Source organism: Eriocheir sinensis, chromosome 1 (genome assembly GCF_024679095.1).
Source record: "Eriocheir sinensis breed Jianghai 21 chromosome 1, ASM2467909v1, whole genome shotgun sequence".
NCBI classification, from domain to species: Eukaryota; Metazoa; Arthropoda; class Malacostraca; order Decapoda; family Varunidae; genus Eriocheir; species Eriocheir sinensis.
The window spans coordinates 2,350,373-2,366,877 of record NC_066509.1 but is presented as its reverse complement, the minus strand read 5'-3'; the positions used below and the strand labels follow the sequence as shown (position 1 = coordinate 2,366,877).

Here is a 16,505-nt window from a genome sequence, read left to right as displayed (position 1 = left end):
CACACTCACACACACACATATTCCGAAACAAGCTGAGAAGATAAGAGAAGAGAGAAAGACAGAGAGCAGATAAGAGTGAGAAAGGGAGAGAGAGATAAAATGACATCCCTTGCGTGTGTAGTCTCTCTCTCTCTCTCTCTCTCTCTCTCTCTCTGTTTATATGTCAACCCATGCATCTATTTCCTCTTTATATCTATTTCTATCTAGATAAACTATGCTTCACGACATTATCTTTACTGTTTTAAATTTTTTTGTCAGTTTTAATGATTCTTTTAATATTTTGGGGATAAAGTCGCTAATTCGTGAAGTCGGCAATAACGAGATCGCTAACTTTGAGGGTCCACTGTATAGCATATTTTAACTTCCTATCTACCGTCACCGAGGTAGAATTTAAGAAAGGGAACAAGGCAGGCTGGTCTCTACTCACCGTGATACCACCATTTGGTCTTCTTGGGGTTGGCACTACAGGTCTTGACATAGTAGCTGTTGTCTGGAGGCCGCTTCTGAAAACAGGAAATGAGTATATGCATAAATTGAAGGTACGTGAAGTGTATGCTATGCCTACTATAATTAAAACAGCATAATGATCTCTAATAATGGAGTAAAATCATTAAGCCACTATGAGCAATACTGTAATGTGTGTTGCCGACCTTTTCTTTGCAGGACGAGAGCATGGAGATGATGGAAAGGCAGATGGTTTGCACCGACAGGGCGGGGGACCAGTCCTCCGTCAGTATGCTGAGGCAGATGTGTCCGTTGGAGTAGATGTGGGGGTGGATAGGGATGTTCTCACCCACGAAGATCACCTGAAGGAAAGACACATGTTGCAGAATGCTGAAGAGGGATTGCCTGGTTTTCTTGGTGCATAGGGGGGCTGAGGTTGTACTAGACTGCCTCAAAGCTGTTGCCCACACTGACCCCTCGGGCACACGCTACAACGAACACACTGTTGATTGGCCCTCACTGATACTCGAATCGGAATGCAAACTGGTAAATAGGAAGGGAGAGGAACAGAGAAGGGAGAACGAAGGAAGAGGAACGAAACAATCATTCATTTCAAAAGGAGGGGGGAGGTTAGAGCGTCAGGCCTTGGAACAGAAGAGCCTGGGAGAGACAGTTCTTACCCCGATCCTAAACCCCAAGCCAGAACCCCGAAACAGCGACCCTATAATATGAAGCAGGGTAAAAACTGTCAAGAAAAAGAAGATTAAGCCCTTAAAGCCCTAGCCCCCTCGTGGAGTGTGGGAAAAGTTGCCCGAATTTCACCCCGAGTTTATTTTTTTTCGATAAGTCTTTCGTGGTTGAAGTTTAGTGGGTCGGAGCGTTTGGTGAGGAGAGCGCAACCTTCTGTTCTGGGCGCGTCGTGCAAGAACTTCCTTAAAACACACAAATGATTACAGAGAACGAACGCTTTGTCACTGTAAGGCAAAGGTCGGTATTATAAAACTTTCGCTTCTCACATCACCTATTTCTAAAGGTCAAAGAGGGAGTCAGTCGAGTTCTAATGAGTGTTTATTTAGGTTCATGGTGCAGAAGAAGGGTCACACTACCACCAGGGTCACAAAACTACTCCTGGAAATGCCCACAACTCCTACGAAAGGCTTGTCAAATACGGAGTCAGTCGGGTTCTAATAAGTGTTTCTTTAGGTTCAAGGTGCAGAAGAAGGGTTAAACTACCACCAGGGTCACAAAACTCCTCCTGGAAATGCCCACAACTCCTACGAAAGCCTTGTCAAATGGGGAGTCAGTCGGGTTCTCATGAGTGTTTCTTTAGGTTCAAGGTGCAGAAGAAGGGTTAAACTACCACCAGGGTCATAAAACTACTCCTGGAAATGCCCACAACTCCTACGAGAGCCTTGTCAAATAGGGAGTCGGTCGGGTTCTAATGAGTGTTTCTTTAGGTTAATGGTGCAGATGGGTTAAACTACCACCAGGGTCACAAAACTACTCCTGGAAATGCCCACAACTCCTACGAAAGCCTTGTCAAATAGGGAGTCGGTCGGGTTCTAATGAGTGTTTCTTTAGGTTCATGGTGCAGAAGAAGGGTCACACTACCACCAGGGTCATAAAACTACTCCTGGAAATGCCCACAACTCCTACGAAAGCCTTGTCAAATAGGGAGTCAGTCGCGTTCTAATGAGTGTTTCTTTAGGTTAATGGTGCAGATGGGTTAAACTACCACCAGGGTCATAAAACTACTCCTGAAAATCCCCATGCAGAACTCCTATATACGAAACCCTTGTCAAATATGTGTTCTTGGGTGACGAAATGTTTTATGAGACGACATTAAGTAAATATTCAACCTCACGTGCCACAATCAACGTTCCCATATGAGCGACAATGCTTCCTGAATACGACACTCCAGCCACATCAGCTAAAAATAACGTTGATTGACTCTTTCCACTCGTAGAGAATATATTAATAACTGAGTTTTGAATGACGAGTTTGATTGAATACTGTCATTTCGGGGTGGGGTGGGTGGGGGTGGGTGATAGCTTTTAGGCAGAAACTGACAAATGCAATATTCTGAATAAGATAATTTGGTAACACTGGTGCTGCTGCCCTCCGCCTCGACCCAGCACACTTGTTTCCAGCTGGCGGCCTTCACAGACTCAGATGCTAGGGGAGAGGGGGAGAGGGGGAAGGTAAGGCTGCTCCCCGCTCCCTCCCTCCCTCCTTCTCCTCCCCCCCAAATCCGACCGTACTCCTTCCCAAGATCAACAGAATATACCAGGTCTTCCCACGCGCAGAATTTGACGTCATCAGCAGTATGGTAGAGAGCAGGCGGAGAATAATAATGAAAACCCACAAGAAGAAAAAAATCAAAGTTAGAGAAGCGAGAGGTTGAGATAGATAGATATAAACAGATAGACATAGACCGATACAGAGAGAGAGAGAGAGAGAGAGAGAGAGAGAGAGAGAGAGAGAGAGAGAGGGGTTGGGGGGTTGGGTAAGGATGCTGCTGCCCCCTCCTCCCCCTCCTCCTCTCCTCTCCCTCCTCCACCTCGCCCTCCTCCTCCTCCTCCTCCCCCCCTCTCCCCAATCCCACCGTACGCCTTCCCACAGTAATTATCAGTGCGCGGGAGTCCTCAATTAGCCTCGCCGATTACCTGGAAAACCTGACGGCGCGTTTCCCAGACACCTTTATTTTTTTTCCCTTTTTATTTTTGTTTTGTTTTGATGTTTCTGTTTATTTATTCTACGTCACCAGTGTGTTTGTTATGCGTTTATTTATTTATTTATTTTAACTATGTATGAAGTTTGTCTATGTATGAACTACTATGTATGAATTTTTGTCTGTATTCTTAACTATATTGACATCTCTTGCTTACTGTTAATGTATATGCGTATAAACAACAACAACAACAACAACAACAACAACAACAACAACAAATCCTGACGGCGAGTTTTCAGGACACTTTTTTTTGTTTTGTTTTCCTTTTTCTTTGTTTGTTTTGATGTTTTCTTTCTTTTATTTACTCTAAGCCATCCATCCATGTGTTCGCTTATCATCTCGTTTATCATGTTTTATCGTTGATCATTTTCCTAACGATGTGTGTAGTTTTGATTGTTATCTTTGCATATATTGCTAACTAACAATCCTGGCAGCTGTTACTTACGACTACTAACATAAATACGTATAAAAACGGGGATGAAGTCGTAGGGCTGGCAAGAAAACGCGCCATTATATATATTTTTTTTCATTAAGGGGAGCAGCTCTAAGGCGAAACAAACAAATATAGCCCTCTAGAGCGGTGCTGTCCAAACCTTTTCGCCTATTGTACCCTTTATTACCTTCTCCTACTGTTACGTACCCTCTATGGCTGATTAAACTCTTATTATATTATACTAAACAACAACGACAACAACAACAACAACATCATAGTAATACATAACCTAAATCAACGTAGGCTCAGGGGAACATCTTTCTACATATATATTCATTTATCTCTACTTTCTTTTTTTATTGCTATGATCATTATTATTCATTTATTCATTCATATATTTATTCATACAGATTATATTATTACTATTGACTTATTTTATAGCAGCATAAGGTGTGTGTGTGTGTGTGTGTGTGTGTGTGTGTGTGTGTGTGTGTGTGTGTGTGTGTGTGTGTGTGTGTGTGTTAGGTTTCACGCGGAATAAAAAAAAAAGTTGGTAATGATTTGACAGTTGCTACGCTGAACCTGATGACCCCTTCCCCCCGCCCCCCGCCCCTGCCCCTCCCCCCCTCCCCCTCCCTCCCTCCCTCCCGTCTCCCCTTACGCTGTACCTTGGAGGAAACAAAGAAGATAAAAAAAAAAGGCGCAAAATAATAAGTTACAAAAAGAGAAAAGAACGAAAAAGAACTAAAAAAAAACAATTACATGGCTGAGAAGGTCAAAATGAGAGAGAGAGAGAGAGAGAGAGAGAGAGAGAGAGAGAGAGAGAGAGAGAGAGATTATACCATACAGGAAGTGCGTTATTAAGTCTAGCATGAAACAGCTGTCAGCCAGGGATGTGACGCATATGTACAAACGAACGAACGAATTAACGGGAAAGCGGAACATCTGTCATTTTCCGTTTTCTATGTAAAAATAAATAAATAAATAAAATAAGATAAAAAATACCCATCATTATCTTTATTATCGCTATTACTATTATCATTACTATTACTACTACTATTATTATTATTGCTATTCTTATCTACACTTTACTTATTCTGTGCAACACGTAAGGGCAAAAGCTTAAGTAGAAAGTTAAGGTAGAAAGGAAAGTTAAAGTAGAAGGTTACAGTAGAAAGTTAAAGTAGAAAGTTGAGTTAGAGTAGAGAGTTAAAGTAGGAAGGAATGTTATTTAGAGTAGAAAGTTAAAGTAAAAAGTTGAGTTAAAGTAGAAAGTTAAAGTAGAAAGTTGAGTTAAAGTAGAAAGTTAAAGTAGAAAGATAAAGTAGAGAGGAAAGTTAAAGTAGAAGGTTAAAGTAGAGAGTTAAAGTAGAAAGGAAAGTTAAAGTAGAAGGTTAAAGTAGAGAGTTAAAGTAGAAAGGAAAGTTAAAGTAGAAGGTTAAAGTAGAGAGTTAAAGTAGAAAGGAAAGTTAAAGTAGAAGGTTAAAGTAGAGAGTTAAAGTAGAAAGGAAAGTTAAAGTAGAAGGTTAAAGTAGAGAGTTAAAGTAGAAAGGAAAGTTGAAGTAGATGGTTAAATTAGACAGGAAAGTTAAAATTGAAAGTTAAAGTTGAAAGTTAATTCCAATCATCATATTTATTTATTTATTTAGCGAGTGATGAAGGGGAATTTAGGAAGGAATCTATTTTTTAAGCCATTCCATATTTATAATTCTCTTTCACAATGATTAAACTTACTATACGAATACCTTTTTTTTACAGTAAACACCACAAGGGCAACAAACAAAACCCACTAACTCCCTCTTCCGACAAAGCAAACAAAAGGAGAGATTAGAGCAGCTTACAATACTGCTTACAATACAAAATTCGCTACGCTATCGTCAACACTATCGTCAGTATTACCAACTCTCCCTTACCAAAACAATCCTCGTTATTACCAACTCAAATACCAACGGCGGCTTTCACACAATTCTCCTTCGTCTTCAGTGAATTCCAAGATACTCCACTCCCACTTAGTTTTTATTGGTCAATTTGCGCTGAACAATTACTAACGGCGAGAATGATTATGTTGGATGTATATCCGTTAACCCGCAAAAGTGGTTCAGAGCGGTTCTTGGATAGGTCATAAGGAGCGCGCATGGTCTGAGTGAGTGAGTGTTGCCAGATGGTGCAGGGAAAATTTCAGTAGATCATTGCGAGAAAATTCAGTAGGTAGGTAAAAATTCGGCAGACGCACTTTAATATATATGTAGTGGTTCTTGTGATATATGTTATGTAGATGAAATTAAGTTAAAAAGCATTATATCAGTATTATTTATAACTATCTGGTGAAAATTTGGAAAAGCAATATACAAATTATTCATGAGATTGATCATTTTTTTTTTTTTATGTGTGTGTGCCCTTGAGCTGCCTCCTTTGTTGTTAAAAAAAAAATATATATATTTCTGAGATTCATCAAAATTTCAGTAAATCTCAAGATATCTCTTTAGATCTGGCAACACAGGAGTGACTGATGGTGTTGGAGCCGATCGAGGGAGAGCTTATAATACGGGCCGAAGACTTAATATATTTTCCTCTATTTAGCAGGTGTTAGAAATGAATTAGTGAGTGTAATACGGGCGTAAGACTCTATATTACTCTATTAAGCGAATGTTAGAAATGCATTATAAAGGGAAGTTAGTTTTGACACGATGCTACCATGACCTAGTATCAGTTAGTAAAGTAATAAGTTAGAGTTAGTAAAGTTAAAGGCATACGGTATGGGTGCGTGTGGCCTCAGTGCTCATCTCCGTTACACTAGCCATTGATAGCATGCAATAAGGGCGAAAGTCTTTATACTTTATTCTACTTAGCGAGTGTTGGAGGTAAATTAGAAAGGGGAGTTAAGTTTTGACACGAAGCTACCTTATAACAATGACCTAGCAGAGAAATAATGCTTAATAATGTTACATCGTCGAAGGTCACACACACACACACACACACACACACACACACACACACACACACACACACACACACACACACACACACACACAGGTCTCCCCATCGCTATCTTCCCAATCATCACCCCCCACTCCCTTATCAGGTATATCATCAACACGAGGTCACGACAGGCTGGGCTACGCGAGTCTTACTGAACAAGGCCATAAGGATCTTGATGGCAGCATAACCAGAAATTTAATTCACATATATTAACTTTTTTCAGACACATCGAACCCCAAAATAATCGCTCACAAGGAAAACTAAAGGAATGATATTAAGAAATTTGCAGATGACGTATTCCCAGACATTTTGGGATATTCACACACCCACATTTCATAAGCTTCCGTAGAGGTTATATTAGTATTTACGTGGTTAGTTTCATGAGCCGAGTGATAGTCTGAACACCCACATTGATAAGGCTTTGGTGGAGGTGGGTGGGTATTTCCATGAGTAGTAATTTTACGAGCCTAGTGATCGTTTAACACACCCACGTTTGATAAGGCTTTGGTAGAGGTTATGTTAGAATTCCCATGGGTGGTTTGATAAGCCTGGTGATCGTTTAATACACCCACGTTTGATAAGGCTTCGGTAGAGGTTATGTTAGTATTTCCATGGGTAGTTTGATGAGCCTAGTGTTAGCTGGACTAGGCTTTTGCACCATGAATGTCCTCTCTTAGCCGTTTCAGTGAAACTTTTGCTATTGCGCTGGACATATCAAAAGCTTTTGATAGGGTCTGGCACAAATCTTTGCTTTCTAAACTACCCTCCTACGGTTTCTATCCTTCTCTCTGTACCTTTATCTCCAGTTTCCTTTCTGACCGTTCTATTTCTGCCGTGGTAGACGGTCACTGTTCTTCCCCTAAATCTATTAACAGTGGTGTCCCACAGGGTTCTGTCCTATCTCCCACTCTTTTTCTGTTGTTCATTGATGATCTTCTTTCCAAAACGAACTGTCCTATCCATTCCTACGCCGATGATTCCACTCTGCATTATTCAACTTCTTGTAATAGAAGACCCACCCTTCAGGAACTTAACGACTCAAGGCTGGAGGCTGCAGAACGCTTAGCCTCAGACCTTACTATTATTTCCGATTGGGGCAAGAAGAACCTGGTGTCCTTCAACGCCTCAAAACACAGTTTCTCCACATCCACTGACACAATCTTCCAAACAACTATCCCCTATTCTTGACAACACCCAGCTATCACCTTCCTCAACACTAAACATCCTCGGTCTATCTTTAACTCAAAATCTCAACTGGAAACTTCATATCTCATCTCTTACTAAATCAGCTTCCTCGAGGCTGGGCGTTCTGTACTGTCTCCGCCAGTTCTTCTCCCCTGCACAGTTGCTGTCCATACAGGGGCCTTGTCCGCCCTCGTATGGAGTATGCATCTCATGTGGGGGGCTCCACCACACAGCTCTTCTGGACAGAGTGAGGCAAAGGCTCTGTCTCATCAGCTTCCTCCTCATACTGATAGTCTTCACCTCTTAAATTCCGCCGCAATGTTGCTCTTTCTATCTTCTATCGATATTTCCACGCTGACTGCTCTTCTGAACTTGCTAACTGCATGCCTCCCTCCCGCGGCCCTGCTGCACTCGACTTCTACTCAGGCTCATCCCTATACTGTCCAAACCCCTTATGCAAGAGTTAACCAGCATCTTCACTCTTTCATCCCTCACGCTGGTAAACTCTGGAACAATCTTCCTTCATCTGTATTTCCTCCTGCCTACGACTTGAACTCTTTCAAGAGGAGGGTATCAGGACACCTCTCCTCCCGAAACTGACTTATCTTTCGGCCACCTCTTTGATTTCTTTAGGAGCAAAGAGGGCTTTTTTTTTTATTAATGTTTACTTTTTTGTACCCTTGAGCTGTCTCCTTTGCTGTAAAAAAAAAAAAAAAAAAAAAAAAAACCACTTATTAGAATCACACATACATGAGGACAAGAATAAGATGCAACGACAGAGAAGAAAAGCAAGAAAATGAATGAAAATAAAACTGTAGAATAAGAAAAAGAAAACATGGATAGAAACTACACTTATTAAAAGACATAAAAAAGAAAGAGATGAAATGAAGGAGATGAAAATGCAAGATAAAAAAGAAAAAGAAAACAGAAAAAAAGAGAAAGATGAAATAAAGGAGATGAAAAGGGCAAGAAGATAAAAAGAAAAAACAACAGCAAATGAAAAAAAACGAAAACATCAACAGTATATATATAGAGAGAGAAGGAAAAGAAAAGAAGGAAAATACGTGTCACTCAGAATAAAAAACAAGAAAAAAATAAAGAAACACAATGCAACAGTTATCCGTCTTCCCAAAGCTTCCTGGAGGCGTCAAGACAAACAACTTCACCTGACAAGAAAAGATAAAGAAAGAAAAGAAAAATAAGCCAGGGAGAGAGAGAGAGAGAGAGAGAGAGAGAGAGAGAGAGAGAGAGAGAGAGAGAGAGAGAGAGAGAGAGAGAGAGAGAGAGAGAGAGAGAGAGAGAGAGAGAGAAGGATACGTTGAGGGGGGTGGGAGAGAGAACGACGAGGAGGAGGAGAAGGAGGGGATAAATGAGGTAGGAAGAGAGTAGAAGAAGAGTAAGAAGCAAAACAAGAAAACGAACAGGAAGAACACGAACGAGAACAAGAAGAACAAAAAAGGAAGAACAGGAAGGAAGAGAATAAGGAGATGATGAAAAAGATGAAGAAGATGAAGAAAAATAAGAACAAGAAGAACAAGAACAAGACCAGGAGGGACAAGAAGAAAAAGAAGAAGAAGAAGAAGAAGAAGAAGAAGAATCAGAGTCAGCGAAGCGAAAGATAGATAGATAGACAAATAGACAGAGAGAGACAGACAGATAGACAGATTCATAGACAGACAGAGACAAAAAACAGAGAGATCAGACCCCCCTTTAAAAGTCCCCGTCCCTTCCCCCTCCTCCCTCCTTCCCCCACCTTCCCTTACCTCGGGGGAGTCGAAGGGGTACTTGGGTGAGAATTTGAACTGGAGTTGGAACTTTTCGCCCTCGTAGAGCGTTCCTGAGGCGCCTTCCATGTGCACCACCCACCTGCAGAAGAGAACACAGGTAAGTCAGGTGTGTAGACAGGTAAATGAGGTCTTAATTATACACACCTAAAGAAATATACCTGGAAACTTACAGCTATATACCTACACCCAAACACCCACCTGCAGAAGAGAACACAGGTAAGTCAGGTGTGTAGACAGGTAAATGAGGTCTTAATTATACACACCTAAAGAAATATACCTGGAAACTTACACCTTTATACCTACACCCAAACACCCACCTGCAGAAGAGAACACAGGTAAGTCAGGTGTGTAGACAGGTAAATGAGGTCTTAATTATACACACCTAAAGAAATATACCTGGAAACTTACAGCTATATACCTACACCCACCTGCAGAAGAGAACAGGTAAATCAGGTGTAATAAAGACAGGTAAATGAGGTCTTAATTACACACACCTCAAGAAATATACCTGGAAACTTACAGCTATATACCTACACCCACCTGCAGAAGAGAACAGGTAAATCAGGTGTAATAAAGACAGGCAAATTAGGTCTTAATTACACACACCTAAAGAAATATACCTGGAAATTAACACCTTTATACCTACTCTCTCTCTCTCTCTCTCTCATAAGGGGCCAAAACAAACTTGACTCAGTCCGGTAAAAACAAACAAACAAACAAACAAAAAGGATAAAACAAACAAGCAAGAACACACACACACACACACACACACACACACACACACACACACACACACACACACACACGGAAACGGCCTTGACTTGAAAGCATTACAGTTAACCTAAATATGCTGAGAGAAAGTCTACGGCAACAAAACCCCCAATTCCTCCTCCTCCTCCTCTTCTTTCTCCTCCTCCTCCTCCTCCTCCTCCTTAGCGTGACACATTGCCTGTCATCAACACATCATAAATACCACTTAAGGACAAAAAAGGTGTATTGAAGTGAATTTTAACACAACTCTCTCTCTCTCTCTCTCTCTCACTCTCACTCTCTCTCTCTCTCTCTCTCTCTCTCTCTCTCTCTCTCGTGCGTACTAATTGGATAGGATTAGGAATAGCCGGGAATGTGGGAATGACTAGGTCACTAGGATTAGGTAGGCTTGCTTGGGGATGTCTAGGAATGATCTTGGTATGATGGTTGGTGATACGGGTGGACTGCTAGAGAAAGGTTGTCATGATGGGATGCTGGGAGTGGTAGGAGAGGGAGAGATGAGATCACCGTTCCCAGATTATCGTACTCAGACCATAGTATACACCGGTTTCTGACACGCCTAACTATTGCCAAGAAACATCAGAATCCAACTCTTTTAACGATGACTATAAATGAGTTTCGTTATTGGACCCCAGATGACACTTTGGGGGTAGGAAGTCGGGAAATATAACCGGCTGAGTACGACAATCTGGCAACGTTGGATGAGTGGGATGAGAGAGGGATGAGAGGGAGGGAGGGAGTGGGTTGTTCAATAGTGAGGGAGTGAGGGATTAAATTAGGTTCAGAAGATATGGATGTCTATTAAAGAGGGAGAATGAAGAGGAGGAGGAGGAAGAGAAGGAGAAGGAGGAGGAAGAGGAGGAGAAGGAAAAAGAAAAATAACCAAAACACGACAACGAAGAAGAAACAAAAGGTAGAAAAAGAATGAAGGGAAGGAGCAGGAGGAAGAGAGGAGAAGGAGGAGGAGGAGGAAGAGGAGGAGAAGGAAAAAGAAAAATAACCAAAACACGACGACGAAGAAGAAACAGAAGGAAGAAAAAGAATGAAGGGAAGGAGCAGGAGGAAGAGAGGAGAAGGAGGAGAAGAAGGAGGAGGAAGAAGGAGAGGAGGAGGAGGAGGAGGAAAGGGACCAGTCGGCTTGGCGGGAGTAAACAGTCTTGTAAACCCCTCGAACGGTCACTAGCCTGCCAAGTGAGCTGAGAGTGACCTTCGATTATTGGAAAGCGGACCGAGAGCCGTCAACGATATCTGTACGAGGAGGAGACCAGAGAGAAGCCAAGCAAAGCGAACCCAACTTAACCCAATGTAACCCAAGTCAACCCAGCACAACCCAACTTAACCTAACCCAACGTAACCCAACCTAACTTAACCCAATGTAACCCAAGCCAACGGAACCCAGCACAACCCAACTTAACCTAACCTAACCAAAGCGAACCCAACTTAACCCAATGCAACCCAAGCCAACGGAACCCAGCACAACCCAACTTAACCTAACCTAACCAAAGCGAACCCAACTTAACCCAATGCAACCCAATGTAACCCAAGCCAACGGAACGGAGCCCACCACAACCCAACCCAACTTAACCCAATGCAACCCAAGCCAACCTAACGGAACCCAGCACAACCCAGCTTAACCTAACCTAACCTAACCCAACGTAACCCAACCCAACCCAACTTAACCCAATGTAACCCAAGCCAACGGAACCCAGCACAACCCAGCTTAACCTAACCTAACCTAACCCAACGTAACCCAACCCAACCCAACTTAACCCAATGTAACCCAAGCCAACGGAACCCAGCACAACCCAACTTAACCTAACCTAACCTAACCCAACCCAACCCAACTTAACCCAATGCAACCCAAGCCAACCCAGCGTTACCCAACCAAAGCCAATCTAACCCGATCTAACCCAGCACAACACAGCACGACCCGAACAATGTCAACCCAAGTCAACCTAACCCACCCCAAGTCAAGTCAAGCCAAGTCAAATCAAGTCAGGTCATGTCAAGCCGCGTAAAGCTTAGTCAAGGTAAAGAAGGAACAGAAAGAAAGATAAAAAGAAGGATCAGATTAAAGATAAAGATGGATAAAGAAGGATAATGAAGGAACAGAGAGAGAGGAAGATATCAAGGAGGCCATAAGGAGGAGGAGGAAGAGGAGGAGGAGAAAAGAATACAGAAAAGAAACAAAAGAAGATCAAGAGAAAAGATTACCAGAAAGAGGAAGATAGGACAGATGAGGAAGAGGAGGAAAAGGAAATAAAAGAATGAAAGAGAAATAAGGAAAAGAGAAATGTGAAGATAATGAACAGGAACAGAATGAGGAGATGGAGAGAAAACGGAGAAAAAATAAAGAAAGAAAAAAACGATGAAGAAGAGAAAAAGGGAAGATTAGGAGGAAGAAGAAGAAGAAAATGAAGGAAAAAATACATCGAAGAAAGAAAGAAAGGATGATAAAGAAGAAGGAACAGAAGAAGAAAGAGAAAGATAAGAAGGAGGAGGAGAGATAAAAAAGGCAAAGAAAGAAAAAAAAGATAAAAGAAGGAAAAACAGAAAGAGAAAGATAACGAGGAGGAAGAAGAGAAGGAGGAGGGAGAGAAAGACGGAGACAAAAAAAGAAAAAAAATTGTTGAGGATGAGGTAGAGGAAGAAGAGAAAAAAAACCCCGCTGAGGAAAAGAAAAAGAAGATGAAGAAGAGGAAGAGGAGGAAGATAAAAGAATAAAGCAAAGAAACAAAAGAAGAGGAAGAGGAAGAAACACAAGAAAGAGGAGGACGAAATAAAAGAATGGAAGAAAAATAAGAAAATAAGAAAAAGAAGAAAGAAGGAAGAAGAGAAAGACCAAGATAACGAAGAGGAGGAATAGGAGGAGGAGGAGGAGGAGGAAAGGAAAACGGAGAGAAAAAAAATATAAGGAAAAAAACAACATGAAAGTATAAACAGATAAACGTATTTCCAATGTGATTCTCTTATTCTCAATGCGCTCCTTCGTGTCCAAATGTGGGATCGAGTTTTATAAGGGGAATCGAACCCTCTCTATTGCAGGACACCATGACAGAAGTAGGTCGAGTTTGTACAGGCTGCCACCCGTCCCCTTCCCTTCCCTTTCCTCTCTTCCCTTCCCCTACCATCCTTAACCTTCCCTCCTACCTTCCTTCCCTTTCCCTTCTCCTTCCCCCTTCCTCTTCCACCCTTTCCTTCCCCCTTTCCTCTACCACCCTTAACCTTCCTTCCTACCATCCTCCCCTTTCCTTTCCCTTCCTTCCCCCTCCTTCCTACATTCCTCCCCTTCCCTCCTCCTTCCCTTCCTCTTTCTCATACCTCCTTTTTTTCCTCTTCCTCTTTCTTCATCTTCTTTTATTTCTTCTCTGTATTATTTCCTTCTCTTCCTCTTCCTCAACCTTTCCCTTCCACTCTCTCCCTTCCCTTCCCACACTCAACTTTTCCCTATCCTCCCTTTCACTTTCCCTTCCTCCCTTCCCCCTACGACCCTCACCATTCTCCTTCCGTTCCCCTTCCCCTACCAAGCTCAACCTTACCCTACCACCCTTCAACCTTCCCCTATCACCCTCCACCTCCCTTTCCCTTCCCTTCCCTTCCCCTTCCCTTCTTCCATTAAAGTGTTATGGGAATGTGTTATTTTACATATTTTTAACGACTTTCAGATTTGCTTGGCCATTTCGACTCAAGGTAATGTTCGTGTTTGCTTTTTTTTGTTTTGCTTTGTTAGGGTGGGTGATTCTCTCTCTCTCTCTCTTCGTGTGCGTGTATGTGTGTGTGTGTGCAGTGAGAGAAAAAAAAAAAAAGTGAGGAAGGGAGAGGGGGAAAAAAAAAAAACCATTGTGTATTCTTTTATTTCCTTTGTTCTGCTTTCCATGTCAACACACACACACACACACACACACACACACACACACACACACACACACACACACACACACACACACACACACACGCACGCAGCTTCCGGTTCAGGTTTAATTATGGTGAGTGAACATCTAGAGACAGCAAGAGGTGGTGATGATGATGGTGGTGATGGTGGTGGTGATGGTGGTGGTGGTGATGGTGGTGGTGATGGTGGTGGTGATGATGGTGATGATGGTGGTGGTGGTGAATGGCTTTAATTATCACTATCTTCATTATTATTATTATTATTATTATTATTATTATTATTATTATTATTATTATTATTATTATTATTATTATTATTATTATTATTATTATTATTATCATTTGTTTCCTTCTTCAGTCTCTTCCTCTTTCTCCTATTCCCCTTTCTCCTTTTATTACTTCTTTTATTATCTTTTTTTTATTATTACTGTTCTCTTTTTTCCCTTTACTTTGTTTCTTCTTTTTCTTCTTCCTCCTTTTCTGTTTTCTTTTATTTTTCTTCTCCACCTTTTCCTAATTTTCCTTAAATTTCTTCTTTCATTACTCTCTATTCCTTATTCTCTTTCTCTTATTTCTCCTTCTTTTCTTCCTATTCCTCCTCCTCCTCCCCCATCTATTCATCCACTCAGTCAGTCAACTAGCCAGTCAGTCACCCAGTCAGTCAGTCAGCCAATCAGCCATCCAGTCAGCCATCCAGCATCCATTTCCCATCTCAGCCATTTAGCAAGTCAGTCAGTCAGCCAGTCAGTCAGCCATCCAGCCAGCCAGCCAGTATCCATTTCCCATCTCAGCCATTCAGCAAGTAAGTCAGTCTCACCAACCAGTCAGTCAGCCATCCAGTCAGACAGCCGGCATCCATTTCCCATCTCAGCCATTCAGCAAGTAAGTCAGTCTCACCAACCAGTCAGTCAGCCAGTCAGCCAGTCACACGTTCGTACCCCGCAGATCTTATATCCAATCTACTCTGGAGGCTTAATTTTTAAATCCTGTTCGTAAAGTGAGACTGGATATAACAAGGATACTTTTTTTCATTTCTTTTTATGCGCGCGAGGAAGATGAGAGAGAGAGAGAGAGAGAGAGAGAGAGAGAGAGAGAGAGAGAGAGAGAGAGAGAGAGAGAGAGAGAGAGAGAGAGAGAGAGAGAGAGAGAGAGAGAGAGAGAGAGAGAGAGAGAGAGAGAGAGAGAGAGAGAGAGAGAGAGAGAGAGAGAGAGAGAGAGAGAGAGAGAGAGAGAGAGAGAGAGAGAGAGAGAGAGAGAGAGAGAGAGAGAGAGAGAGAGAGAGAGAGAGAGAGAGAGAGAGAGAGAGAGAGAGGGGGAGGGGGTAGACAGTCCCTCAGGTTACAGAGATACGTTTAAAGGCGAAGAGATGGAGGAGGAGGAGAAGAACAGCGGCGTAGAAGGGAAGGGGAGAGAAGGGAAGGGAAGGAATAGGATGGGAAGGGAAAGAATGATAAAGGACAGGAAGGGAAGGGATGTGAAGGGAAGGGAAGGGATGGGAAAGAAATAGAGAGGATAGGAAGGGAAGGGATGGGAAGGAATGGGATGGGAAGGGAAAGAAAGGGAAAGAAAGAGAAAGGACAGGAAGGGAAGGGAAGGGAAGGAATGGGATGGGAAGGGAAAGAATGAAAAAGGATAGGAAGGGAAGGGAAGGGAAGGGAAGGCAAGGGAAGGGAAGAGAGGGGAAGAGGCGAAAAGAGACAGCAAGAGATGGAACGGGAAAGGAGGGAAGGGAAGGGAAGAGAAGGGAAGGGAAGGAAGGGGAAGAGGGGAAAAGAGAAAGCAAGGGATGGGACGGGAAGGGATGGGATGGAACAGAAAGGGAAGGGAAGGAAAGGAAAGGGAAGGCAAGGGACGGGAATGGATGGAACAGGAAGGGAAGGGAAAGGATGGGAAGGGATGGGAAGGAAGGAAGAGAGGGAAGGAAGGGAGGGAAGAAGGAAAAGAGAACGGACGGGATGGGACGGAAATGCATAGGATGGAACAAGAAGGGAAGGAAAATAATGGAAAGGGAAGGGGAAAGAATGGATGGGATGGAACAGGAAGGGAAGGAAAAGGATGGGAAGGGATGGGAAGGGAAGGGAAGAGGAGGGAAGGGAAGGGAGGGGAAGAAGCGAAAAAGAGAAAGGAAGGGATGGGACGGAAATGCATAGGATGGAACAAGAAGGGAAGGAAAATAATGGAAAGGGAAGGGGAAAGAATGGATGGGATGGAACAGGAAGGGAAGGAAAAGGATGGGAAGGGAAGGAAGGAAGAGGAAGGAAGGAGGAGAAGAAGGAAAAGAGAA

At 42.5% G+C, this 16,505-nt stretch overlaps 1 protein-coding gene across 2 annotated transcripts in view; it reads right to left on the bottom strand.

The window, feature by feature from the left end:
• The window catches only part of LOC127005237 (ubiquitin-conjugating enzyme E2 W-like), a 93,824-nt gene that overhangs the window by 2,379 nt on the left and 74,940 nt on the right, over nt 1-16,505 (bottom strand). For both annotated transcript variants that reach the window (XM_050874098.1, XM_050874036.1), the window contains exons 3-5: nt 9,536-9,638; nt 651-806; nt 428-503 (exon numbers count right to left, since the gene is read on the bottom strand). In XM_050874098.1, the coding sequence (XP_050730055.1) occupies nt 428-503; nt 651-806; nt 9,536-9,638 (335 nt within the window). The remainder of the gene's footprint in view (nt 1-427; nt 504-650; nt 807-9,535; nt 9,639-16,505) is intronic.